Source organism: Dromiciops gliroides, chromosome 4, assembly GCF_019393635.1.
Source record: "Dromiciops gliroides isolate mDroGli1 chromosome 4, mDroGli1.pri, whole genome shotgun sequence".
Lineage (NCBI taxonomy): Eukaryota > Metazoa > Chordata > Mammalia > Microbiotheria > Microbiotheriidae > Dromiciops > Dromiciops gliroides.
The window spans coordinates 24,765,433-24,792,849 of NC_057864.1; the positions used below are offsets into that span (position 1 = coordinate 24,765,433).

A 27,417-nucleotide genomic window follows, 5' to 3' on the forward strand; every position below is an offset into this window, starting at 1 on the left:
GAACACACACACACACACACACACACACACACATATGTATATGTATATATTTTATCAGTTCTAATGCTTGAGAGAATTTCCCCTTGATATGGGAACATATATCTGCAGCTCTTCCTGGCCCCTGGGAGCCACCCATTACTATAAGGCCACCTTATTTTTGGCCTGGACCTTTGATTTCATTCATATAAAGATTGCCCAGTGGAGAAATGCCCTCTACCTGTGGAGATCTGCTATTGTTCTGTGACGTCCAGTCTTTAAGAGTTGTTTGGAGCCCTGACTGAAAAGTTAAGCGACTTTCCCTGGCTTGCACAGCCCTAGAATGTGCCAGGGGCAGGACTGAACTCATCACCCTAACTCTGATGCCTGAACACTATCCACTTGGCCACACTGTCTTTTGGACAGCTTTGGATGATACAAACTCCAAGGCCTCTAGCTTCACCGAACCCCAGCATCTTCATCTGTAAAATGGGGGTAATCATACTTGTTTTGCCTGCCTCTGAGAGTTGAGGAAAGTAGGCATGTTGTTTGGGTTTTTTTGTTTGTTTGTTTTGTTTGTTTTTGTTTTTTTGGTGAGGCAATGGGGGTTAGGTGACTTGCCCAGGGTCACACAGCTAGTAAGTGTTAAGTGTCTGAGGCCAGATTTGAACTCAGGTCCTCCTGAATCCAGGGCTGGTGCTCTATCGGCTGCACCACCTAGCTGCCCCGAAAGTAGGCATGTCATAACTCTGAAGGGGCTGGTAGGGGGCCTCTTACTGATAGTATCTCTCAGAAGTGGGGCTCAAAGGGCTAAAAAGGAAGATTGAAGGGAGAAGACCAGGGCCGAGGAGCCTTTCGGAGGCAGAATTAAGGAGGTTAACCTATTCCCATCAAGGCTGGATTACTGGCATCTCTGATGCTTTTGGGGGAGTGTTCCTAGACTCCCCTTTTGCTCTGCTTGGAGCAGCCCAGGGAGAGTCCTTGCTTCTGATTCAAGAATCAAATTTGCATTCAGGATATTAATGGCCAGACTGGGTTTGCAGGTGCAGCGATTAGACACGGCTCCTTCTACATAAACTGTGGTACTCATATGCAAATACTTGGGAATCCAGATTAATCCCAAACTTCCTTCCCCATTGAGGAAGCTCAGAATAAATCATAAATCATGCTTCAAGCCACTTAACTCTTCCCTCACTGTCTCCTCCCAGGCCCCGGAGTCAGGCCTGGCGGCTGAGAGCTGCCTCTTGCCTCCTATAGTGTCTCTTAGGTCATCCATCCATTTGTCCATCCATCCATCCACCCATCCATCCACTCAGGGATCCTAGATCTAGAGGGGAGGGATCTGGGGCTGCTTGATCCAGCCCTCTCATTTTAGAGATGGGGAAACTGAGACCAAGGGCTGTAGTCTGGCCACCATCTGCCCCAGTCCCCACCCCCTAGGCCTCAATGCTTTCTCCTCCCTCACTGGCTATTTACGGATCTGTGCACTTGTTATAGCCACCCCTCATTAGAAGGTAAGCCCCTTGAGGGGAGGATAATTTCATTTTTCTCTTTGGACCTGGCCCAGCCTTTCATGCAGCAGCCAAACCTCACAACCTGACCTAGCCTTTCTCGCTCCCCTCCCTTTGCCTCATGCCATCTCTACACCCAGGACCTCCTTCCCTCCAGGGCCACCTGTCGAAAGGCTACTGGTCACATGCCTGCTTCATAAAATCACAGAAGTAGAGTTGGAAGGGACCTTAGAGGCCTCTAGTCCAAGCCATTCATGTACGTGATGTATCCAAGGAGTGGTTGTCCAGCCTCTGCTCTTCACCTCCAATGGGGGCCTCTTCCTGGGGACAGATCTCATTGTCAGGACCTTTGTCCTGATGTGTGACTTCTCCTGGAATCTGTGGCCCAGGGGCTTCCTGAGTTGGAAGAGACCTTGAAAGTCGTCCGTACCAACCCTTTCATTTAAGGGACAAGGAAAACAAGGTTCAGAGAAGGTAAACTAACCAAGGTCACACAGCTACTCACCGGTGGAGTCAGGACTTGACTCACCTCCAACTGTTTCTTTGTTGTTTAGTCTCTTAGTCATGTCCTACTCCTTGTGTCCCTTTTTCAGGATTTCTTGGCATAGCTACTGGGGTGGTTTGCCATGTCCTTCTCCAGCTCATTTTACAGATGAAGAAACTGAGGCAAACAGGGTGAAGTGACTTGCCCAGGGTCACACAGCTAGGAAGCATCTGCGGTCAGATCTGAACTTGGGTCCTCCTGACTCCAGGGCTGGTACTCTATCCACTGAATGGTCTCAATTATTTTCTTTTCAATCCAATCCAATTTAATTCAATCAGTGTTGATTAGGCACCTGCTAAGTGCCAGTCCCTGTACTAGTGTTGGGGATACAGAGACACAAAGGAGAGTCCCTGCCCTGAGGGAGTTTACATTCTATTTTGAGGTTTATATTCCTCATCTCAGAAGTCAAGTCAACAAGCATTTAGTAAGTACCTAATATTGCAGCTAGCAGCCTAGCGCAGAGCCTTGTATATAGTTGGTGCCTAATAAATGTTTGTTCAATTGGTTTGGGTAGGATGCTTTGATCCTAACCAAAGTCTTGGCAGAGATTTTCCTGGTCTGTTGTTAGGAGCTCATCCCCACCATTGGCTCCTAATCTAAGCCAATTGGCTTTCCTAATTTCCCTCTCCCATTTTCCCCTCCTGAGCAGTCCCCGTCTGCTGATGATGGAGCAGAAGGAGGAAGATGATGACGAGGAAGCCTGGCTGCAACTCCGACCCACCGAACCTTTGCCTGCTCAATGCTGCGGCTGTGGCTGCAAACCCTGCATATATGACATCTATTACCAGGAGCTTGCTTGGTGGGAAAAAGCCCGGGCCAAGAAAGACAAGAGTCTTCTGTGGAAAAAGAAGGAAGAGGTGGGAACTTCCTGAGGACTATTTTCCAGGGCAGGCCGCCTCCATCTGGACTTGATGTAGATGGGAGCAGCAGGTTTGGGCCCAATCAGGTTCACATAGATAGTTCCCTAAGGTCACCCCCACCTCTGAATTTGAGGAGTCTGTAGTCTGTCCCCACCCATCCTTCCTGGCCAAGCTTTGGTTCGACCTTTTCCCCCAGACCACAGTGAACTCTCTTCTCTCTCACTGTAATACTAGAAATGCACATTTCTCTAGAGCTTATAAGTAGCAGAGCTGAGATTCCAACCTAAGTTCCTAAGTGTATTTAGACATAGTTCACTTGTTAAAATTTAGTAATAATTCTAACAATGTCTTGAATGCAGGAGACGATTCTCCAAGTTCCCTGATACTTGTTGCTTTAGGCTTATGGCAAAGAGGTGCAGACATGAGGAGGTTTGTAATTCTCTGTGTATGGTGACTTCCTCATCTCTCATTCCCAATTCCTCTCACTACTGGGGGTAGATGAGTGGGTGGGGATATGGAAGTGCTAAGAAAATGAAAATACTTTTAGAATCAGTCAGAGAACCTGAGTTTGAATCCCAGCTCCGTTGCTTCCTGCCTGTGTGACTGTGGGTGAGTCACTTCCCTTCTGTGAGACAGAGACTGATTTGCCAGCATTTCAGGGTTTTCACCAGGCCATAAGTATCTCAGGGCACTTGGGGTCCCTGCTGGGTATCACCCTGCCTTGGCATTAGGCACTTATAACATTATTATATCATTAGTGTTGTTTGTGCCTGTGTTACTATTCTGAACTCAACTGTAAGCGCCCAGAGAGCAGGGATTGTGCATATGAACAGGGAGGCCCTAGAAAAGGCCTCCTGGAGAAGGCAGTGTTTGAGTTAATCCCCAAAGGAAACCAGGGATTCCAGGGTGTGGACAAGAGGAAGGACAACATTTCTGGCGTGGGGAATAGCTATTGCAAAGGCAGGAAGGTGGGAGATAGCACATCTTTCTTTTTCTTTCTTTTTTTTTTTTTTTTGGTGGGGCAATGAGGGTTAAGTGACTTGCCCAGGGTCACACAGCTAGTAGTGTTAAGTGTCTGAGGCTGGATTTGAACTCAGGTCCTCCTGAATCCAGGGCTGGTGCTCTATCCACTGCACCACCTAGCTGCCCCTGCACATCATTCTTGAAGAAAAGCAATAGGTTAATATGGTGGGATTGTAGAGTGCTTGGAATAACATAGTGTCTAAGGAGACTGAAAAGATGGGAGGAGGGGAGAGAGAATCTGGGAAGAGAAGGTGGCCCAGAAAAGGCCATTAGACTTGGCAGTTCAGAAATCATTGGTATCTTTTTTTTTTTTTTTTTTTTTTTAGTGAGGCAATTGGGGTTAAGTGACTTGCCCACGGTCACACAGCTAGTAAGTGTCAAGTGTCTGAGGCCGGATTTGAACTCAGGTCCTCCTGAATCCAGGGCCGGTGCTTTAACCACTGCGCCATCTAGCTGCCCCCATTGGTATCTTTAGAGAGCAAAGTTTTGGTTGGAAGAGAGACTAGAGGCTTTAGAAGCGACTGAAAAGAAATGGAGGCACTGATTGTAGACGGCTTTCTCAAGAAATTCAGCCCTAAAAGAGGAAGAAAGCTACTGGAAAATAGGTAATATAGATTGTGGGCAGCTAGGTGGCGCCATAGTGCATAGAGCTTTGGGTCTGGAGTTGGGAAGACTCATCTTCCTGAGTTCAAATCCAGCCTCAGACACTTACTGTGTGACCCTGGTCAAGTCACTTACCCGTTTGCCTCAGTTTCCTCACCTGTAAAATGATCTGGAGAAGAAAATAGCAAACCACTCTAATATCTTTGCCAAGAAAACCCCAAATGGGTTTTCGGATGACTAAAAAGACTGAACAACAAAAAAAAGAGATGGTGAGGGTTTATTAGTGATGGGGAGACATGGGCATGTTTGTAGGCATTAGGGAAAGAGCCAGTAGACAGGGAGAGATGCAAGATTAGAGAGACCTTCAGGATGCTGGAGGGGGCCGTCTCCTTGAGGGGCTGGGAGGGGATAGATGTGCAGGTGGAGAGGTTTGACTTTCGCAAAGGGCAGGAGAGAGGAGGGTGAAGGAGGAGACGGTGGGGCCGACGTCTGAGTGGTGTGAGCCGAGGGAGCCCTTAGTAAAAGACCTCAGTGTTTCAGGTGAAGTGTGAGGGGAAGGGAGGATGGGGGAGCAGGGGGCTATGGGAGACTTGAGAGAGGGAAGCCATTCATGATCTTGGATAATGTTTCTATAGCACTTCCCAGGTGCTGGGCACTGTGCTAAGGGCTTTACAAATATCTCATTGAGCCTCACAACAACCCCAGGAGGTAAGTGCTCTCATTATCCCCATTTTACAGATGAGGAAACAGAGGCAAACAGGGTGAAGTGATTGGCCCAGGGTCACACAGCTAGTAAGCGTCTGAGGCTGGATTTGAACTCGGGTCTTCCTGACTCCAGGCCCAGGGTTCTAGCCATGCAGCACCCAGCAGATTAGGGAGAAGCACCGGGATTGCCTGGCTGCAGTGAGGGACCAGTTGGCACAGTTTCCTCACCTCCTCTAGCTCTGTCCAGCATCACATGAGGGGAGTGAGGGGAACCACGTGGTGGGGGTGCTCTGGGGTGGGGGTCAGTAAATAGGGCATGATTGAGGGAGCCCAGGACTCGAGAGGAAAGGATATTAGGGTGCTGAAGAGGTTCCCCAAGGGGGCGAGATATCAGAGGGAGGCCTAAAAAGTAATATATCTCTCTATTTTAAAATGTCATATGCATGTATTTGGAAGTTTATATTTGCATACACACATGTACACACATGCACACGTTTATGCAATGCATTGTAGAAACATACACTCATGCATGTATATGCACACACATGTATACTCAATGTACAAATAAGCACATGGTGCCACCTGTGTCTATATATGCATGTTTGAGTGTGTGTACACATGTATGCATGTATGATATGCACAAGGCATCAGAGACATGTGTGCACACATGCACCTGTATGTGTCTGCATGTGTGTAGACACATATCCATTCCTACATGTATATATGTGCATACACACATTGTCTCCTTCAATAGAATCTAAACTCCTTGAGGGCATAGCCTTTTTTGCCTCTCTAACACTGGTGCCCAGCACGTAGAAGGCACTTAATAGTTGTTTGTTGATTGACTGATGGATGGTCCTTTGACCTTTGCAGCATCCTCTCTCAGAGTTGAGCCAGGAGACCTTTCAGGCCTTCTGCATTAGTGCCATGGAGCCGCTGACCGACGACACCTTCCAGGTCCGTTTCACGCTGCCTGGGAATGGGCGCCTAGGGCTGAGCCCCGGACAGCATCTCATCTTGCGGTAGGTAGGAAGCCTGCTCTCCCACACCAAGGCCGTGACCCTCCCGGTCTGGCTCCTTACCTCATGTGTCTGTGCCTCCCTAAGCCCCAGCTGAAAGACATCCCCTGGCTCCCTGGCCCCCGCCTTCCCATCAGCCAGAGCAGCTTCGTGGTTATGTCTGGGCTCCTCGCTCTCCCGCGAGAGAGGAGACTCCTGACTCTCATCTCTAGGAGGAAAAAAGTGGCTGAAAAGCGATGGCGTTTACGGAGCGCAGCAGTGCACCAAGCACTGAGCTAAGCATTCGTCTCAGGACAGTCAGCGCAGTGCCCAGGGCTCACTTCCTTTCCCTTCCCTGCTCTTGTCTCCTCTCCTAGAAAGCACAGATAAGCCCCAGGCACCCCCCCCAGAGAGTGGAGAGAGCTGGTGAGATGCCCGAGGTCTGGGGCCCAGTTCATCGGCTCCTGCCTTTCTCTCTTCTAGGGCCACCGTGGATGGCTTGGAGATTCAGAGAGCCTACACGCCCATCAGCCCCAGGAACACCGAGGGCTATTTTGAGATTTTAATTAAGGTGAGCGTAATTGCTGGCCAGTGGGTCTCCTGGACCTCATTTCAGTTTGTTCCCTGCTGGGGGGAGGGCGGCTGAGATTCTGCTGATGAGGACTAGGCAGCTTCCTGTATCTGTGAGGCCATGGCACCCCTCCCCCCCCAGCCAGCTGGGGAGTAGGGGGAGAGCTGAGCCCAGGAAGCATTTCTGTGGGCCCCTCCCTCCCAGAGGCCAAGGGCTCGGAGCTGGCTGCTTTTAGGGAATGCAGGATCAAAGCAGGAGCCGTAAAGATGTCACATCTCAGCTCGATTCTCTGATCCAGCGGGAGGGGAGATCCTAGGTGTCAAGAAATGCCAGCCCCGCCTAGCTGGAGGGATCTTGGGGCTGTAGGATCTGAGAGCCAGTGCTGAAAGGGATCTGGTGCCCATCTGTGCCCACCCCCTCGTTTTACAAAAGAAGAAACTGAGGCCTGGGGAAGTTAAATACCTCCCATCACAGACCACCTGTCCTACCCCCACTCTGCCCCATCCTTCACCCGAGGCCCAGAGAGCCTAAGTCATCTGTCCAAGGCCACGCAGGCTATAAGGGTCAGAGGCAGGATCATAGATTCAAAGCTGGAAAGGCTCTTGGTAGACATCTCGTCTGACCCCACCTTTTTTTACAAATGGGGAAACTGAGGCCCAGAGAGGTTAAGTGACTTAGGTTCATAGGCTAAGCCCTGAAAGGGGCCTCAGAGGAACTCTAATACAGCCCATCTTTTTTTTTTATTTTGCAGGGCAATGGCGGTTAAGTGACTTGCCCAGGGTCACACAGCCAATAAGTGTCAATTGTCTGAGGCCGGATTTGAACTCAGGTCCTCCTGAATCCAGGGCCGGTGCTCTATCCACTGCGCCACCTAGCTGCCCCCCCCCAGCCCTCTCATCCTACAGAGATGGAAACTGGGACCCATAAAGGATAAAGGAATTGCCCAATGTCATACCACTACGAGCAAGGGTAGGATTTGAACCCAGATCCACTGACTTCAGAGCCAGGGCTCTTTCCACTGAGATCTCATAAGCCGACTTCTGTTGTCTCCTCTATTAGAATGTAAGGTCCTTGAGGGCAGCAAAGCTTTTTGCCTTTTTTTGTTTCTTGCCCTGCTGGCATATAGTAGGTGCTTGATAAATGCTTATTTATTGCTTGTTTGCTTGCTTGCTCTGATTGAAGCCTCAGGGATGAGCCTGGAACCCACAAAGCCTGGGAATCCTCCTGTCCCTCCCAGCTCCAGTCCCGCTGGGCTCCCCATTCTCAGAACCCCTCTCACCCTTGCAGAGCATTCCATATCATGGGAACACCTGATTTCTTACAGACCCAGGGTCATAGATTAAAGTTAGATGGGTCCAGTCTCCTCTGACAAACAGACCAAGTGAGCCATCAACATCACACAGTGGTCAAAGTGGAATTGGAACCCAGGTCCTATGTCCAGCGGTCCCCCCCACTGTCCAGGATATGTGACTGTGACTTTTCTGTGTTCTTCTTGTCTTTCTAAGTAGCTTGCAAATTCCTTAATGAGGCATCTGGTGGCTCGGTGGATGGAGCGCTGGGCCTGGAGTCAGGAGGACCCAAGTTTAAATCTGGCCTCAGATACTTACCAGCTGTGTGACCCTACACAAGTCATTTAACCTTTCTCTGCCTCAGTTTCCTCCTTTGTTAAATGGGGATGATAATAACCCCCCATCATGGTTGGGAGGATCAAATGAGATAATATTTGTAAAGTGCTTGCACTGTGCTGGACACACAGTAGGTGCTTAGTAAATAAATGCTCATTCCCTTCCTTCCTTGCCTTGAGGACAGGGACCCTTACTCACTTCAATGCAATTCAATTCAATAAGCATTTATTAAGCACCAACTGTGTGCTGGGCTTTGGGGACACCAAAGCAAAACTGGAAAACTCTCTGCCCTCAAGGAGCTTATCATCTCTTGGAAAATGTCTGGGCTGGCACCTGCATCCCCAGGCTCCAGTCTCTCATCGGGGTGTGCCAGAGCCAGCTCCGACCTGCTCAGCCGCTTGTTAAATTTTCATACGCTTCGGAAATTGGCAAACGCTACACATCAGAGCTTGATTTATTGCTTTGTTGAGTGTGTAGATTTAAGAAAGTGATGGGGAAATGTTAATAACGAAGATTAAATTAAAGTGTGCCCCGGGTCCATTTCTTAGAGAGCTATTTGCTGAGCATTTACCAGCGCAGGAGGCTGCCTTGGGGAAGGTTCTTTGGCTGCCTAATGGGGGGAGGGGGGGAGGACAACTGGCTACTCACTGTGAGGCTGTGTGATCTTGGGCAAGTCACTTCCAGGTAAGCAACTGCCTTGGTGACCGTAGCATCGCACTTTTAATCTCTCTCTGGGCCTCAGTTGCCTTGTCCGTGAAATGGGGACAATATCTGGCCTCCTCACCTCATAGGATCATGAGGAAAGCCCTGTGTCAGCCTGAACTGCCACGGCCTGGGCTGCACCCCACTGTTCTCTGGGCCTCCATTTCCTTGTCTTTGGCATGAGAGCATCGGACTGGGTGACCTGAAAGTCCCTTCCAGAGCTGACCTCTGCTCTGGCCCCTCCTCTCCCCCTCCTTCTGCCTCCTTCCCTTTCCCTCTCCCCTTCTTCCTGTCTTCTTCCTTATCTCCCTCCCACTTCCTCTCCTTCAGGGAAAGTCTCTGCTGCTGCTCTGTGCTTTCAGTTGCCCAGGCCTTGGGCCCCCAGCTCCCTAACTCTCCCTTTCCATGGTGCCCATGGCTCTGTAGGGCTCTGCAGGCGCTTGCCCGCTTGCCTTGGCTCCCCATGCTGGGCATCTGGGAGGGGGCCGCCTCACAGCTCAGCGTGGAAGCATCTCTTCAGAGGAGCTGTATTTCTCCCAGCTGTGAGATTGATTGTCCTCCCTGGGCAACTGTAAAGCTTCTCTTTTAGGGGCAAGATTAATTATCTCTGAGCCACTGGGGCTAAATGGGCCCTTAAACATCTCTGCAAAGTGAAGCTGCCAGAGAGACGGTGGCCTGGGGGGAAGTGCCCCAGACTAGGGGTCTGGACCCAGGTGGTGCCCCCAGCCCCTCCACTCAGCACGAATGCCTCTGAGGCTGGAGGAAGTGACCCTGGCCCCAGGGGGAGTGAGCAGCAGGGGAGGGATTCAAACCCAGCTCTGGAGCAGGTTCCCCTTTTTACTGGACCGCCTTGGAAAGACATCCCCCCTGCTGGCTTTGGGCAATTCAGTCCGCCTTCCCAAGCCTCAGTTTACTCCTTTAAGGTAAGGGAACTAATGCCCGCATTGCCGTCTCCCAGGGCTTCAAAAACTAGAGCTCATACAATGGAAATGCTCCCTAGGAGCAGTGTGGCCTGGTGGGCAGGGAGTGAGTCAGGATTTAAGTCCCATCTTGGGCATTCATTTGCTTTTAATCCCTTCCCAGCCTGGACCCAACTTATTGTACGTGACTTCTCTTCCTAGATGCTAAGTCCAGCCAACCTGGCCGTCCATCCCGCTGCTGTTCCTCACACACGAGCCACCATCTCCCATGTCTGAACCTTTGCCTTGGCTGGCTTCCCCTAGAGAATGCCCGCCCACCTGCCCACCCGCCCTCCACTTCTCAGAAACCCTTGTTTCCTCCCAAACCCTGGCACCTGTTCCTGGTCTCCAGCTACAGATGCCTACGGATTGACTTGGTTTTTAGAGACACGTTGTCTTCCTTGATAGGATGGGAGTTCTTGAGGGCAGGCGCCATTTCATTTGTCTGTGTCTCCCTGGTACCAAGCACAGTGCCTGGGACACAGTAGGTGCTACTTGGGGGAGAGAGAGTGGGGCGCGGGGGGGGGGTGTGTGTGGAATAAGTGGAGTTGGACACCCTGGTGAGTGTCAAGGGAAAGAGAGCCCAGGGAGAGCTCTGGGGGGGCTCAGCAAGGGGTCGGGTGGGCCTCTGACATGGTGGCTTTCTCTGGGGGTCTGCCTTTGTGTTCCCAGCCTCTCCTCTCCTCTGTCTCTCTCTCTCTCTCTCTCTCTCTCTCTCTCTCTCTCTCTCTCTCTCTCTCTCTCTTGCAATCCTCTGGAGTCAGGCTGGGCTTCAACCCGCATGGCCTGGGTCTTGGGCACCCAGGTCGGCACTGGGTTTGGTGGTGACAAATCCTCCTCTCAGGGTGGCAACTGTGTCCTTGACATCACCTTTTGAGGCATTCCCTTTTTCTCTCTGTGCATCCCACCAGCAGTCTAGGAATCCTGGCAGTCAGAGATCACAGGACCCTGACACTTTTTAGATTTAAAAAAAAAAAAAGATTGACTAGGTCAGGTCTTAACACTACAGAGCATATCTTAAAATGATTCAGTGCTAATTGGGTATTGATAAAGAAGGGAGCTTACGAGTTAACTCCAGGGAATGACTGTTGGAGCATGGTTACCAGAGTAACCTTATTTTTATTAGAAGGAGATAAACAAGGATTGTGATGGGGGTAGGGAGAAAGATAGAGGGGATTCCCCCCCCTCCCCCTATGCTGTAGTGTTTCCAACCTGGAAGAGAAGTAGTAATAATAATAGCCAACATTTACATAGTACTTTTAAGTTTTGCAAAGCACTTTACAAATATTATCTCATTTGACCCTCACAACCTCCCTTAAATTTCTCCTAGCACCTTTCTTTGTTTTGTTTGATGAGGCAATTGGGGTTAAGTGACTTTCCCAGGGTCACACAGCTAGTAAGTGTCAAATGTCTGAGGCTAGATTTGAACTCAGGTCCTCCTGACTCCAGGGTTAGTGCTCTATCCACTGTGCCACCTAGCTGCCCCTAGAATCTTTCTTGAATGAATGAATGAGTGACTGAATGAAAAAGTATTGATATTAAGCACTTATTATGTGTCGGGCATTGCTAAGTGCTGGGGAGATGAATACTATAAGCAAGACAGTCCTTCCCTCATGGAGTTTCCATTCTAATGGGTGAGGATGGCAGAGACTGGGTCATGGTGGCTGGGTAGCCCATGGAACAGAGAGAGGACCTGAGGGGCTGAGAGTTGGAGAAGTCTCACCAATCTGGAGCACCTGCTGGGGGAGGGGGCCGAGGGGGAGGGAGAGGGGAGGAATAAGATGCCTTCATCTTCCACCTCTATACTGACCTTCCTCCCTTGTTCTGTAGCTCTCTGTCCTCCCTCCTGTCTCTTGTACGTGTCCCTTTAAATTCCATTTCTTGGCTAAGTCCCCATTCAATGGCCTCTCTTTCTCCAGCCATTTCTTCTCCTTATTCCCCAGTAAATGCAATGGTGATCGTGTCCACCAGGATTTCTTTCCTTATCAAGCCTTCAGTCCTTAAGCCAGTTTCCCTTTTACCAGACCAGTCCTAGAGCTATCCACTGTTCCAAAGGACAGTTCCACCCTAGCCCAGTGTTCTTCTCCATCACCAACCCTTCAGAGGCTGAGCCTCCAGCAGAAGTCAAAAAACTCCTGTTGAGATTGTGCTGATTCATGTGGAGGAGACGGTGCTCCACGACATCCCCCAGATCTCTTTTCAGCTCCTCCTCCTCCGTTTGGTGCTTTGGAATTGACTTTTTGTGCCCAAGTGTGAGGTTTTTACTTTTATCTCGAATCAACTTGATCATATCAGCTTCAGCCCAGGGCTTCCAATCTGCCAACATCTGTTTGGGTCTGGACTCTGTCAGGCGTGTTCATGGTCCCTCACCAGGTTTTTACTTGGACGAGATCTCCCAGAGTCGATGTCATTTCTACTTCTTCCTCCGGTCCCTCCTCGTTGGTTATAATCCACCATGGGACAGCAGCGTCCCCTCTGTATCCCCCTCCAGTCTTCTGAAGTATGACGTTAGTAGAAGAACCCGCTAATTAGTGACAGCTGAGCACCCACACAGAGGAGCTGAGCAGTGGGTAACTGGGGAAGCAGCTAAGGAAATAAACAAACTGAAGACCTTAGGAGCCCATGTGATGAGCAGCTTACTCAAGAGGCTTTGCCCAGATCTTTTTCGCACATAAATGAATATAATGGTTTTCCTGGGAGTTGAGTGGAGAGCCAAGTTTGAGTAGTTAAGTGGTGATTGATACAAACTGAAATAGTGACAAAGGATTTAATTTGCCCTGGTCAGACTCATTGATTAGCGTGTTCTGTTCTGGGTGCACACAGACCTTGGAATCATGAAGACTCATCTTCCTAAGTTCAAATCTGGCCTCAGACACTTCACTCTATGCACTGAGCCACCTCACGGGCCCCTGGACTTGGTAATACTTCAAGTATTTAGACATGGCTTCTGTGTCCTTCCTGGGTCATTTCCTGAAGATGCCATGGGTTCCAGGCCTTTCACCATTCTGGTTGCTCTCCTCTGACCACTCTCCATCTCATCCATGTCCTTCTTAAACTGGAGTCCAATATGCCATAAGAGATCTAAAGAAGGCCAATGAAGGTGGGACCGCCCATTCTCGATTCCTGAAAGCTGTGTCCCCTTTCATGCAGCTCCAACATCCGCTTTGCCTTTTTTGACTCATATTAAGATTGTGCTGACTCATACTGAGAAGACTGTGGTCTGCTAAGACCCCCAGATATTTTTCCAGCCCCTTTTGTATTTATTTATTTATTTATTTTTAGAATGAAATAATAGTTTATTTAGGGTGCTATGGAAAGGAGACCAAGAGAGAAATCCTTGGACTTCTTCTCATGGGGAGAAAGCATAGCACAGAGGCGTGGCTCTGAGATACCCATCTCCTTTGTATTGATTTTTTTGTGCTAAAATGTGAACTTTTTACTAGGGCAGCTGTGTGACCCTGGGCAAGTCACTTCACCCTGTTTGCTTCAGTTTCTTCATCTGTAAAATGAGCTGGAGAAGGTAAACAAACCACTCCAGTCTCTTTGCCAAGAAAACCCAAATGGAGTCAGGAAGAGTCAGACACAACTGAAAAACAACCAAACAACAACAAAACAAACCAAGTGTAAGATTTTTCCTTTTATCTCTATAGAATTTAATCATATTAGGTTTAGCCCAAATCTGCCCAAATCTCTTTGCATCCTGATTCCATCATCCATTGTGTTAATGGTCCTTCGCCAGGTTTGTTTTTGTTTTTGTTTTTTAGTGAGGCAGTTGGAGTTAAATGACTTGCCCAGGGTCACACAGCTAGTAAGTGTTAAGTGTCTGAGGCCCGATTTGAACTCAGGTCCTCCTGACTCCAGGGCCAATGCTCTATCTACTGCGCCACCTAGCTGCCCCCCTCCGCCAGGTTTTAAATGTGATGTTAATCTCACAATCTATAAATCTGATGATCGTGGATCTCCCCTTTTATCCAAGTCACCAATAAGAATATGAAAGTTTAGTTCTAAGCACAGATCCCTGGGGCACCCCACTGGAGACTTCCTGCCAAGGTGACATTGAATCATTGCAGAAGAAAAACTCAGTCTCCTGCTATTTTGGCACAAGTCTGCCAGGAACAAATTGATCAAACCCCAAGCCCCTCTGCTTAGAAAAATAAAAACTCACAGGGATGGAGATCCCTCCTGCTTTTGAAAATCTCTGAAATAACAAACAAAAGAGCTTTAAGAGCCTATAAGAGGGGCAGCTAGGTGGCGCAGTAGAGAAAGCACCAGTCCTGGATTCAGGAGGACCTGAGTTCAAGTGTGGCCTCAGAAACTTGACACTTACTAGCTGTGTGACCCTGTGTAACCCTCATGGCCCCGCAAAAATAAAATAAAATTTAAAAAGCCTATACGATGAGCAGCTTACCAAGAGGCTTTTTTATTTACAATTTTTTAGGGTTCCTAAGATCTTAGATTTAGAGCCGAAAGGGACTTCAGAGGCTGTCAAGCCTACCCCCCTTATTTATTTTACAAGTGAGGGGACTGATGTATAGGGAGGTATGTGACTTTCCCAAGGTCACATAGCTAATAATTATCTGAGACATTTCAAGAACAAAGACAAAAGTAATTAATTAATCCTTAATAGTAACTTAACTTTGGCATGCCCTGGAGAATCATTTCCCTAAAACCATTCAAGCCCTCTTTATCCTCTGTCTAAAGATTCCTTTTTCAACCTGGTCAAAGGTGAATTCAAGAGATGCTTTTATTAATTGAATCAATCAAGAGAAGTCCTAGCTTTTAGTCTGATCATTACCTTAATGAATTTCTGAGAGAATTCCTTCCTATGCTCTTTCTCCCTTTAGAAAATGATCAGGCCTCAGGTAAGAACAAATCAAAAAGATGCCCATGTGGGGGATTATTTCCTCTGAACTGATGGTTTAAAGAAGGCTGACAAAATTCCTCATTCAGTTTAGACCCAGGGTTTCACTCCCATGCTATAACCGTGCTAATAGTTCTTAAGATTTCCCTTATGTCAGAATGGAGTGGGGGAAGGGCTTCCACTCCATTAACAACCACCCATATGGTCCAACCATTGGAGCAGCTCTGAGTCTACTTAATTGTCTTATCTTCTCGTCCACATCTATCTCCTCCACAAAAAACGGGATGAGACATTTGATCAGAAGCTTCATTAAAACCTAAGTGAACTATATTCCTAGCCTCTCCTCATCTGCTAGTTTAGTAATCCTGTCCAGAAAGCAAAGGAGGTGAGTCTGGCATGACCTGCTCCTCACCGAGCCAGGCTTGACTTCTTAGAATCGCTGCTTTGCTTTCTAGATGTTTTGTAACCATCTCTTTGGGGGCATCTAGGTGACACAGCGGATAGCGTGCCAGGCCTGGAATCAGGAAGACTCATCTTCATAAATTCAAATCTGGCCTCAGACACTTACTGACTGTGTGACCCTAGACAAGTCATTTCACCCTGTTTGCCTCAGTTTCTTCATCTGTGAAATCAGCAGGAGAGGGAAATGGCAAACCACTCCAGTATCTCTGCCAAGAAAACCCCAGATGGGGTCATGGAGAGTTGGACATGATTGAATAACAAAAACCACCTCGAAAGTAATAGTGTGTCCCAGGAATTGATGTCTATAGATTCTACTCTCTTCCATTTTTTTTCAAATCTGGACAACTTGGGCCATTCTCCAATCTTGTAGCAGCTTTTCTATTTTTCATGATCTTTTATATATCACTGACAGGGACAGCATTCTCACCTGTCAGTTCTTTCAGCACCTGGGTCAGAGACTTGACTTCATCAAGGTCAGCTGGATGTCCCCGTTAATTATTTTTGTTCTGTCATTTTCAGCGTAAAACTCATTCTTCTTGGCAAAAACCAAACAAAATCAGAATTAAGCCACTTTGTTTTTCTGCCGTATGTTGTCATCATCTCAGCCAAGCAAAGGTTCAGTCCCTTCTTTGTTCCTTTCCAATATAGCCTTTTAACAAGCTATTTTGTCCTTAGCTTCCTTTGCGAGCTTCAGCATTCCTGATACTGTTTTGGTTTTTAGGGTGGTTTTTTAATTGTTTTTTTTGCAAGGTATTGAGGGTTAAGTGACTTGCCCAACGTCACACAGCTAGTTAAGTGTCAAGTGTCTGAGACAGATTTGAACTCAGGTCCTCCTGAATCTAGGGCCAGTACTTTATCCACTGTACCACCTAGCTGCCCACCTGATACTATTTTTATAGGTCTATGTCAGTCTTACTTTCATCCTCTGTTCCCTGGTCTTGTTTGCATCTTTTGAATATTTCTTTCTAAAAACAAAGTTTATTGGTGAGTTCCCTGTGCATCTGTATCTGTTCAAACAAATGTTGCTGGAATTGCTTCGCTGTGTGTCTTCAGAATTTCATTCTTGAGCATCTCTCACTCTCCTAGACTGACTTCCCCTAAAACATTTCAATCCATGAGATCATTCATAGCCTTCCTGCTAACCCTTTGGAATCTACTTTCCCAAAACTTAGGGGTGCATGTCAGACTATGCCCAGATTTCCCTTTATTTTCTATCACAGATTCTAGGAGGGAGTGGTCACTTCCTCCACAAGGTTCCCATCATTTCCATTCCAGTTACCACTTCCTCCCCGTCAGTGAAAATCAAATCTATAACAGAAATTCCCCTTTTTGATTCCTTCTCCTTTTGCAGGATGAATTATCAGTAAAGCAAGGCCAAGTTATTGGCTGCTCTGCTTTTGACTAAGAAAGGGCTCTAGCAGATGTTTGGGTAATTGAAGTCCCCCATCACTGCTGCAGCATGCTTCTCTGCCTCTTTGTCTGTTCTTGTTTCTGTCCAGGCGGTCTGTAGTCTATTCCTTTTTTTTTTTTTTTTTTTTTTTGCGGGGCAATGAGGGTTAAGTGACTTGCCCAGGGTCACACAGCTAATAAGTGCCAAGTGTCTGAATCCAGATTTGAACTCAGGTCCTCCTGAATCCAAGGCCTGTGCTTTATCTACTGCACTACCAAGCTGCCCTCTCAACTATGAATTTTTTAAAAAGCCATTATTCTGGGGCAGCTAGGTGGTGCAGTGGATAGAGCACCGGCCCTGGAGTCAGGAGGACCTGAGTTCAAATACGGCCTCAGACACTTAACACTTACTAGCTTTGTGACCCTGGGCAAGTCACTTAACCCCAATTGCCTCACTAAAAAAAAAAAAAAGCCATTATTCTCAGAAGAGGTCCATAGTGGTCACCAGCCTGCCAAAGGGGTCCAGGATACCCAAAGGCTGAAGAACCCTTGTTCCCTAGTATCTCACTGGGGGATAAACATCTACCACCTCCTCCCTCCTTCCTCCTTTATGGTTTAAAGTCCTTTGGATTGGACTTGCCCACTTTTCTTCCTGTTAGTTGGGCTCCATCTCTGGCTGGGCACTTCTTGTTCACTTCCCGAATTAATTTTTCTCTTCTGCCTCCTTTGCCTTTATCGGGCAACCGTGAGGAAAACAGGCTGTCCCCTTCCTGCCTTCAGTTTCTCGCCCAAGACTTCCTAATTGTTGATGACATGTTTTAGGCTCCTTCTGAAGGCCTGTCATTTGTGTTGCATTACCAGAAGTCAGTAGCTGTCATTAGTTTTGATAAGTCTTAGAGGTTCTCTGTTATTTCTAGGGCATATGCCCCGGGAAGATCATAGACCTCTCTGGTGCGATTATCTTGTAAAATACTTTGAATCTTAAAGCACTATGTAAATGATAGCTATTATCCAGCCCGCTGCCTTTGTGCCTTGTGGATGAACTCTGTGGTTCTGTGGAATCACTCCTGGGAGCACACAGGACTTCTTCCTCCTCAGAGCATCCAGCTCCCTCCTCTTCAGGGAGAGCCACCGATCTGGTAGAAAGCTTAGTTGTGACGGGGGCAGCTAGGTTGCACAGTGGATAGAGCACCAGCCCTGGATTCAGGAGGACCTGAGTTCAAATCTGGCCTCAGACACTTGACGCTTACTAGCCTTGTGACCCTGGGCAAGTCACTTAACCCCAATTGCCTCACCAAAAAAAAAAAAAAAAAGAAAGTTTAGCTGTGCAGGTGTCTTGCCTTTCCTCTCTCTCCTCTGGGTAGCCCTCTTCAGTGCTCCATCATCCTGACTAGGCTCGTGTCTCCCTTCCTCTCCCTCTCCCTTCGGGTCCCTCTTTTCCCCACGGAAGCCTTACTTCTATTCTGTTCTGCCTTCATTTCCCCTGACAACCTGGAAGGTGAAGAGACGTTCCTTGTGGCCCTTCATGTTTCTCCAGGAGGGAGGTCACCCTCCACTTGGGGCACAGTCACTTGGCTGTGGCAGAAAAAGAAGCATCACACATTCAGCACAGGTCATCACATGGAACACCCTACTCTCCATATTGGTGGGAATTTCCTCCCTTCTTCCTCCCCCCCCCCTTTTTTGGTTGTTGTTGTTTTGTTTTGTTTTTGCTGAGGCAATTGGGGTTAAGTGACTTGCCCAGGGTCATACAACTAATAAGTTGTCAAGTTTCCGACACTGGATTTGAACTCAGGTCCTCCTGATTCCAGGGCCAGTGCTCTATCCGCTGTGCCACCTAGCTGCCCTTCCTCTTGTTTTTTTTTTTTTTTTTTAACCTGCTTTTCGGTGTTTACAACCCAACTCTAAGTGCTTGGTTAAAACTTTGACAGACAACCATCATCTCTGAAGAACTCGGCAATCCCTATATTCATTTTTTCCCCCTTAGTCTCAACAACACCTTCAGAGCTGCCCCACCGCCTCTTCTGCCAACTTGCTCCAGCTTTCTAGCTGTTTCATCAGTTTGCTGCCCACCCACCCCACCCCACAATCCTTTCTGTCTCTTTGCTTTACCCTCTAATTGTTCCACATGCCTTTTCTTTTCTTTTCTTTGGGGGGGTGGTGGTGGTGGTACAATGAGAGTTAAGTGACTTGCCCAGGGTCACACAGCTAGTAAGTGTCAAGTGTGCGAGGCTGGATTTGAACTCAGGTCCTCCTGAATCCACATGTTTTTCCTTTCCAGTGTTATGAGACGGGGCTCATGTCCCAGCATGTCAGGTCCTGGAAAGTTGGGGATACAGCATTTTGGCGAGGACCTTTTGGGGGCTTCCCCTACAGACCAAACCAGGTGAGTCCAAGATGGGGGGTGGGGCTGGTGTCATGGCCTTGAGATTCCTTCCTGAGCCAGATGGGACGAGCCCCCACAGTAGTGGCTTTTAAGCTTCTCCTAGGGAATGGACGTGATTCAATGTGTTCATAATGAGCAATTAGTGTTTATTTATATTGTCATTTTAATCAAGGCTTATTTTTATAGAAAAAGCAAAATCCTTTTAATCCTGCCCTTTCTGTTCCTGAATCTCGAGGACCCTTGCGTTCTTGAGGGGCTGAGAGACCTGCAGGTGATGGAGTGGACACAAATTAAACAGTCTCTTGCTTCCTTTTCAGGGAGCCCAGAGATGATAGATCCCACATTTAGAGCCAGAAGAGCCCCTGGCCATTATCTAGTCCAACAACCTCATTTTATAGTTGGAGAAACTGTGGCCTGGAGGGGTTAAGGGACTTGTCCAAGGTCACACACGTAGAAGCAGCAGGTCTAGGATTGGAATCCAGATTCCCTGACTCCAAAGCCAGCTCTCCACTGTACCACACTGCTCCTTGTGGAAACCTTCCCAAGGGTTTAGAGCAGTGGTTCTTCACCTTTTGGGGAGTGTCCCAGACCCCTTGAGCAGTTAGTCTGGGGGAAGGCTGGACACATAGGTCGGAGCCAGGGGCTAGAAGGCTTCAGATGCCAGAGTCAGGTTGTCTCCAGTAGGGAGCCACAGGGGTTTAGGGGGAGAGGGAAGGCCTGATCTTAGCGAGGCATCAAGAAACTGATTCTGGCAGCAGGGTCAGAGAAAGGACAGATTGAAAGCAATCCAAACCATTCCCCAACAGTGGAAGGTCTTCGGTCAGTCAACAAGCATTTATTAAGTGCCTGCTGTGTGCTGGGCACTGCTGTAAGTGCCGGGGATACAAAGCAAGGCACAAACACAAATCCTTGTCTCAAGGACAGACTGCAAGCAAATAATTAAGTGCATCCAAGAGGTATTGAGTCTTGGTGCCCACTCACCACCAGTGATGCAGGTGGGATTGACCTCTCCAGTCTGCTCCAGCACCGTCTGCTAAAATTCCTTTTTCTTTTCAGTAGGGAGGCGGGGAGAGAAGGGGAGCAGGCTCCCCACAAAGACAGGCAGGGAACGGGGAAGGAGTGGGCTCCTTATGCTTGGCCCGAGAAGACAGAACTCAGAACAATAGGTGGAAAGCACAGGGAAACCTGTTTCTGTTTGGAAGAAGAAAAATGTCTTAACAACCAGAGCCATATAAAAGTGGAACAGGCTGCTTTGGAAGGTAGTGAGCTCTCCATCCCTGGAGGTCTCTGAACAGAGTCTGGTTGACCACTTGTTGAGGCTGCCCTACAGGGAATTCCTGGTGTGGGTGGGGTAGAGACCAGATGCCCTCTCAGGCCCCTTCAGACTCTCAGAGTTTGTGATGAAACACGAGGTTTCGAGGCTCAGACTATCCATGTTCCAGGAGTCCGGCAGAGGAGACAGAGGTAGGCAGGAAGCGGCCATAGAGTGGTTCACTCCCCTTCAGTCACTGTCACAGCCAAGCCGAGCCTCTCTCTCCCTCTATGGGCTGCCCCCTCCCCATCTCTGCTACTGCACAGGCTGTGGCCCATGCCTGGAGTGCTCCCCCTCCTTACTGCTGCCCCTGAGAAGCCCTCCCGGCTTCACAGACCAGCTCAGTGACCACCTCCTCCAAGAAGCCTGCCGTGATTTTCACCCCATTTCCTCTGGTTGTTAGTGTCTCTCCCCCAGAAACCTTGTACACCATTGGTCATACTCACACCTGTGAGGGTACTACCTCTCCCTTGTTAGAATGGAAGTGCCTGGAGGGGGGGACTGTTCCCGTTTTGTCTCTGTGTCCCTATTGCCCAGCACAAGGACTGGCGCCGAGTAGGAGTGCCATTGTATAGATGAAGGAACTGAGTCCCAGAAAGGCAAGAAGCCTGACCCAAGTCACAGAAGTCGTGAGCACCAGGGGCAGGGGCTGGGCCAAGGCTTCCAACTGGAGGGGGTGCATGGCCTGTGCTTTCTGTTAAAGTGTTTGCTTCTCTCTCTGTGCGTCTCTGTCTCTCCTCTCCTCTCCTCTCTATCTCTCTTTGTGTCTCTATTCTCTCTCTGTCTCTGATTCTCTCTTTTTCTTTCTTATCTGTCTCTGCTTGACTCTGTCCTCTCTCTGTGTCTCTCTCCTCTCTGTCTCTGTCTGTCTTTGTCTGTCTCTCTGTCTGTCTCTGTCTCTCCTCTCCTCTCTATCTCTCTTTGTGTCTCTCTTCTCTCTCTGTCTCTGACTCTCTCTCTTTCTTTCTTATCTGTCTCTGCTTCACTCTGTCCTCTCTCTGTGTCTCTCTCCTCTCTGTCTCTGTCTGTCTTTGTCTGTCTCTCTGTCTGTCTCTGTCTCTCCTCTCCTCTCTATCTCTCTTTGTGTCTCTCTTCTCTCTCTGTCTCTCTGTCTCTGACTCTCTCTCTTTCTTTCTTATCTGTCTCTGCTTCACTCTGTCCTCTCTCTGTGTCTCTCTCCTCTCTGTCTCTGTCTGTCTTTGTCTGTCTCTGTCTGTGTCTGTCTCTGTCTCGCTGTTTCTGTGTCTTTGTCTGTCTCTGTCTCTCTGTGTTTCTCTGTCTCTCTTGTCTGTCTCTGTGTGTCTCTCTCCTCTCTGTCTCTCCTTTCTCTGTCTCTGTCTCTCTCCGTGTTTCTCTGTGTCTCTCTGTCTCTGTGTGTCTTTCTTCTCTCCCTGCCTCTGCTTCACTCTGTCCTCTCTCTGTGTCTCTCTCTTCTCTGTCTCTCCTTTCTCTGTCTCTGTCTCTGTCTTTGTCTCTTTCTGTCTCTCTCTCTCTGTGTTTCTCTGTCTATCTGCCTCTTTGTGTTTCTCTGTGTCTCTGTCTCTCTCTCTGTCTCTCTGTCTCTGTGTCTCTCTTCTCTCTTTCTGCTTCACTCTGTCCTCTCTCTGTGTCTCTCTCTTTTCTGTCTCTCCTTTCTCTGTCTCTCTTTCTGTCTCTGTCTCTGTCTGTCTGTCTGTCTCTCCCTCCCTCTTTCATCTCTCTCTCTCTTTCTGTCTCTCTCCTTCCCCGCACCCTGTCTCCCTCCCCAGTACGGTGAGCTCCTCATGCTGGCTGCGGGCACTGGCCTGGCGCCCATGCTGCCCATCCTGAAGGAGATCACGGACAATGAAGAGGACGAGACATTTGTCACCCTGGTTGGCTGCTTCAAGACCTTCGAAGGCATCTACCTGAAGCCCCTCCTCCAGGACCAGGCTCGCTACTGGAACGTTCGAACCGGCTTCGTCCTCAGCCAGGTTAGGCCAGAGGGAGGCGAGGGGGAAGGGAGGGGGACGGCTCCCCCTGGTGGAGGATGAGCCCAAGGGAGACCATCCCTAAGCCGAGCAGCTCACCTTCTGTCATCGGGATCTGGCTGAAAAGACTGGCCAGCCTCTGGCTTCCTCTGAATGGGACCTGGTTCTGGATCACAGGACCTGAGTTCAAAATCCACACACTGCCCCATTAGCCTGGGTGACCTTGGACAAGCCACTTCCCTTCTCTCACCAGTCTCCTTACCTGTAAAATGAGGGGGCTAGACTACAGGCCCCAGGGCCCCTTCCAGCCCTGCATCTGTGACCTCTCTGAGAGGGAGGCTGGAACGTCTCTCTCTGGGGTCTCTGGGGTCTGTGTGACTCCCCTCAGTGGCCGGGGCGGGCAGGGGACAGTAGCTACTCGTTCATCTCACCGAATCACCTTTGGTTTCCCCAGGAAGCTTCCCTGGACAGGCTTCCCTGGAGTTACCAAGAAAAGACTCACTTGGGCCGCCTCAGCCAGGCCCTGGTCCAGGAGCTTGTCAGCTCCTGCCGGAGGAAGCCCTTCGCCCTGGTCTGCGGCCCACCGGAATTCAGTAGAGACACGGCCTTGTGTTTGCAGGGGGCTGGGCTGACCGAGGAGTCCTACTTCCTGTTTTAGCCCCTGCTGACCATGGAAGGAGAAGAGAAGACCGAGAGAGAGGATGTCATGGCCGGCCCCTCTGACCCCCTCATTTTATAGCTGAGGAAAGGGTGGCCCAGGGAGGTTAGGATTTTGGGTCAAGGTAGCGTTAGGGAAAACAAGCCCTATGACATCGGAAAGAACACGGGAGACAGAGGCAGAGGCCTTGAGTTCACATCCTCCATAACACCCCAAAGAGGGGTATGCCACTTGCATACCTATAGTGATGGGGAACTCACTACCTCTCAAGGTAGCCCAGTTCACAAAAGGTCAGCTCCAGGTTTTAGAAGATTTTTCCTGACACTGAGCTGGAGTGTGCCTTGATCCATCTACCCATTGGTTCAAATTATACCCTTTGCCCTTTAAGTCCTTAAAGACAGCTCTCCTGTGCCCCCTGAGGCTTCTCATCCACAGGCTAAGCTTCTGGGGTCCTTCAGTCATCCTCACATATGGCATGGTCTCTGCCTGTTGCCTTTAATTCTGCCTTCAGGGCCAAGCTCAGAATCACAGAATCTCAGGTTATGGGGGTGTGGGGCAGGGGCTGTCATCCAATCACTGCTACCTGAACAGGAACCAGCAACACCCCTGTCATCATCCTGTTTGTGTCATAGTGACGGAGACCTCACTACCTTGCAAGGCAGACCATTGCAGGCTCAGCAGCTCTGTTGGCTAAAACAATGTGTCCTGGTTGCAGGCCAGATGATCATCTTCTCTGTACCTTACCTCCCACCCCCTTGTTTCTCATTCTGGGTACGGGGCGTTGGAGGGAGCCTCAGTGTCATGGGGAGCATGGGCTGGGGAGGAGGGAGGGAAAGACAAACTGCTCCCTTCAGTGACTTTACTGTGGGCCAGCATGTCTTCAAAGCTCCCTGTTCTCTCCATTCACTTAGAAAAGGAATCAGGCTCCTGGGAGATTTCTCCTGGGAGCCAGTGGTGGGAAGTCTTGGGGCTTAGAAACAGAAGGGGTCTTAGAAAGCCCCTGCTCCAAGCCTCTCACTTTGCCCATCAGCAGATGGTGGCCCAAGGTCATAAAGGCATCGAACAGCAGAGCCAGCATTTGAACCCAGTTCTTCCCTCTTCCCATTAGCTGTCAGCTAGCTGCAGGCTCTGTCACCTTTTTTTTAGGTGCTCCTTGCCTGCTTGTCAAAGAAGCCGAGGCGGGATACCTGCCCCAGAGGGGTGTGGCTCTGTCCTCACTGGGTTAGGTTGGGGTATGGTGTGATACCTACAGGTAGATGTCTCCCTGGATAGAATGTAAGCTCTTCTAGAGCAGGGGCTGTTTCTTTGTGTCCTCAAGACCTAGTGCAGTGCCTGACACATTGTGGGTGCTTAATAAATTCTTGTGGATGGATTGATTGTGTGGACACAGGTGGGGGCAGCTAGATGAGCTCTAGTGTGAGTCAGGCAGGCTGGGGGGAGGTGGTTAGCAGAACACTGGTCAGCAAAGGCAGAGAGGTGAGGACACAAAACTGGGCTGTCCAGGGTTAGGAGGAAAGGGGCGATGTTCTACTGTCTTCTGCCCTGGTCAGACCACATGAGGAAAGGAAGGTCCTTGACCCCCAGCAGTTCATAGGATCCAGTATTTAAAGGAAGGGTATCTTAGAGATCAAGTCCAAACCTCTCAGTTTACAGATAAAGAAACTCGAGCCACACAGAGGTTTAATGACTTGCCCAAGGTTACAGAGTAAATATCAGAGGCAGAATTTGAACCCGCTTCCTCTGACTCCAAAGCTGCTTTTGCTAGGAAAATACAAGCAGGAGTGTTGAGTCACCTTTATGATATGTGGGTGTCACAAGGTTTTGGATGTGAGAAGACGACCGTTCCCCAGTAAACCCACAGAAAAGAGGGGAAATGGTTCCATCTCCAAGACTTGTTAACAGCCTTCAGGTGATGCTTGCCTCTCTTCTGCAGAATTATTTGTGGAGATTCACTCTGAGGTCATTCACTCACACCCCATCCTCTCATCTCATACAGCCTCCTCTCCGTTCACATAGCCCTTCCCCTGGTTCAGGCCCTTCTGACCTCTTACCTGCATTATGTTTTCCTTTTATTGATTTTGTTAAATGTTTCCCGGTTGCATGTAAAAAAATTTAACAACCATTTAAAAAATTTTTAAGTTTCAAATTCTCTTCCTCCTGCCTTCCTCTCCCCACTCCCTGAGAAGGCAGACACTTTGATTTCTATTATATATGTGAGGCCATGTGAAACATTTCCATATTAGCTATGTTGCCAAAACCAAAAAAAGGCAAGAAAAATAACATTTTGAAAATTTATACTTCAATTTATACTCGGTTTATCAGTTCTCTCTTGGGAGGTGGATAACGTTTTTCATTATGAGTCCTTTGGAATTGTCTTGGATCACTGTCCTGATCAGAGTATCCCAGCCTTTCACAGTTGATCGCTGAATTATCATTTTAAATGATTTTCAATGAACAACATTTTACTTTATCCCCATCCTGCCTCCTCCCACCATTAAAAAATACCCTTATGACAAATATACAGTCAATTGAAAGAAATTCCCTCGTCGTTCATGTGTGGAAAACATGTCCCATTCTGCAACCTGAATCCCTCACCTTTCTGTTGGGGTGGTAGCATGTTTCATCATGGGTCTTCTAGAATTATGATCAGTCATCCTTCGGTTGGTGAATTTGCTTTCTTAAGGTCTTCATGATGTTACTAAATAAGCTTCTGGTTCTGCTCACTCCACTTTATATCTGTTCATACAAGTCTTCCCAAGTTCCTCTGAAACTGTCCCCTTCATCCTTCCTTAGAAGCACGATAATGGGGCAGCTAGGTGGCGCAGTGGATAGAGCACCGGCCCTGGATTCAGGAGTACCTGAGTTCAAATCCGACCTCAGACACTTAACACTTACTAGCTGTGTGACCCTGGGCAAGTCACTTAACCCCAATTGCCTCACTAAAAAAAAAAAAAAGAAGAAGAAGCACGATAATGATCATCCCATTCATTGACCAAGATTGTTTATCCATTTCCCTAAATTTTCAGGGGGACATTTTGCTACCAAAAAAAAAAAAAAGCTTCCCTAAATATTTTTGTAGATATAGGACCTTTTATTTCTTTCATAATCTCTTTGAGGTGTAGACCTATAGCCTGACATGGATGATTATAATAGCCTGGTCTTCCTACTCCAATCTGTAGGTTACAAGTCAGCTTCCTAACGCACAAGTCTATCCCCGCCTTCCAGACACTTCCACTGGATTTTTATTGCCTGTGGGATGATGGCTCCAACCTTCCTTTCCCAGCCTTGTCACATTCACTGGAGCTTGCCAAATTTGACTGGTCCTAATCTTTCCCACCTCCATGCATTTCTACAGGCTGTGCCTTCTACTTAGAAAGAACTATGTTTATCCCCTACTGTTGTAATTTTTGTTTTCCTTCAATATTCCCCCTCCTCCACAAACCCTTCCCTGATTCCTGCTTCTGAAAGTGAACTCATGCTTCTCAAATTATCCTAGAATATTTTGTTTGGATCTCTCCTTTCCTGGTAATAGATTGTTGTTGTTTGTGAGGACCAATGACATCAAGAGAGTAATATATTGACTTGCACATGAATTCGATTTTAAGTGAGGCAGGACTGGGCAAAGTCATCAGCCTCACTCCTCCAGATTCATCAGGGTTCAGTAGTAAGACATAGGTCAGGATGCAGTGGGAGACCCTGACCTTTTTAAGCTAGGGTCTTTCCAAGGTCTCAGTTTGTCTGAAGCAATACCCACTCAGTGATTGAAGGGTAGGTAAAGATGGAGGCATAGGTGGCACAGTGGGTAAAGCACCAGCCCTGGATTCAAAGCACTAGCCCTGGATTCAGGAGAACCTGAGTTCAAATCCAGCCTCAGACACTTGACACTTACTAGCTGTGTGACCCTGGGCAAGTCACTTAACTCTCACTGCCCTGCAAAAAAAAAAAAAAAAGGAGTAAAAAATGTTTGTCCTTCACAAAAGAATCCACGTGGGAGGGGAAGACCCTCAACAGAAACAACTGCTATTTACACTCACTCTGAGCCATCAAAACCTAAACACTAAGCGCATGGAGTGCTGGCAATAATAATTATAATAATAGCTGGATTTTATGTAACACTTTAAGGTTTGCAAACTGCATTACAAAATCAGCAGCTAGATAGAGTTGTGCATAGAGTGTAGGACTTTAAAGTCAGGAAGACAAGGGTTCAGAATTCAAGTCACTTCACCTCTGCCTCAGTTTCCTAATCTGTAAAATGGGAATAACAATCATACCTATCTCCCAGGATGGATAAAACGATATCCAAAAGAGAAAGTGAACCTCTCT

General features: G+C 48.3%; 1 protein-coding gene across 2 annotated transcripts in view; it reads left to right on the forward strand.

The window, feature by feature from the left end:
• The window catches only part of LOC122726210 (NADH-cytochrome b5 reductase-like), a 31,060-nt gene extending 6,594 nt beyond the window's left edge, over positions 1–24,466 (forward strand). For both annotated transcript variants that reach the window (XM_043963808.1, XM_043963807.1), the window contains exons 2-7: positions 2,681–2,888; positions 6,096–6,244; positions 6,704–6,791; positions 19,071–19,175; positions 22,236–22,439; positions 22,891–24,466. In XM_043963808.1, coding sequence (XP_043819743.1) covers positions 2,694–2,888; positions 6,096–6,244; positions 6,704–6,791; positions 19,071–19,175; positions 22,236–22,439; positions 22,891–23,094 — 945 coding nt within the window. In that variant the 5' untranslated portion in view covers positions 2,681–2,693 and the 3' untranslated portion in view covers positions 23,095–24,466. The remainder of the gene's footprint in view (positions 1–2,680; positions 2,889–6,095; positions 6,245–6,703; positions 6,792–19,070; positions 19,176–22,235; positions 22,440–22,890) is intronic.
• Positions 24,467–27,417: the final 2,951 nt, after the last annotated feature.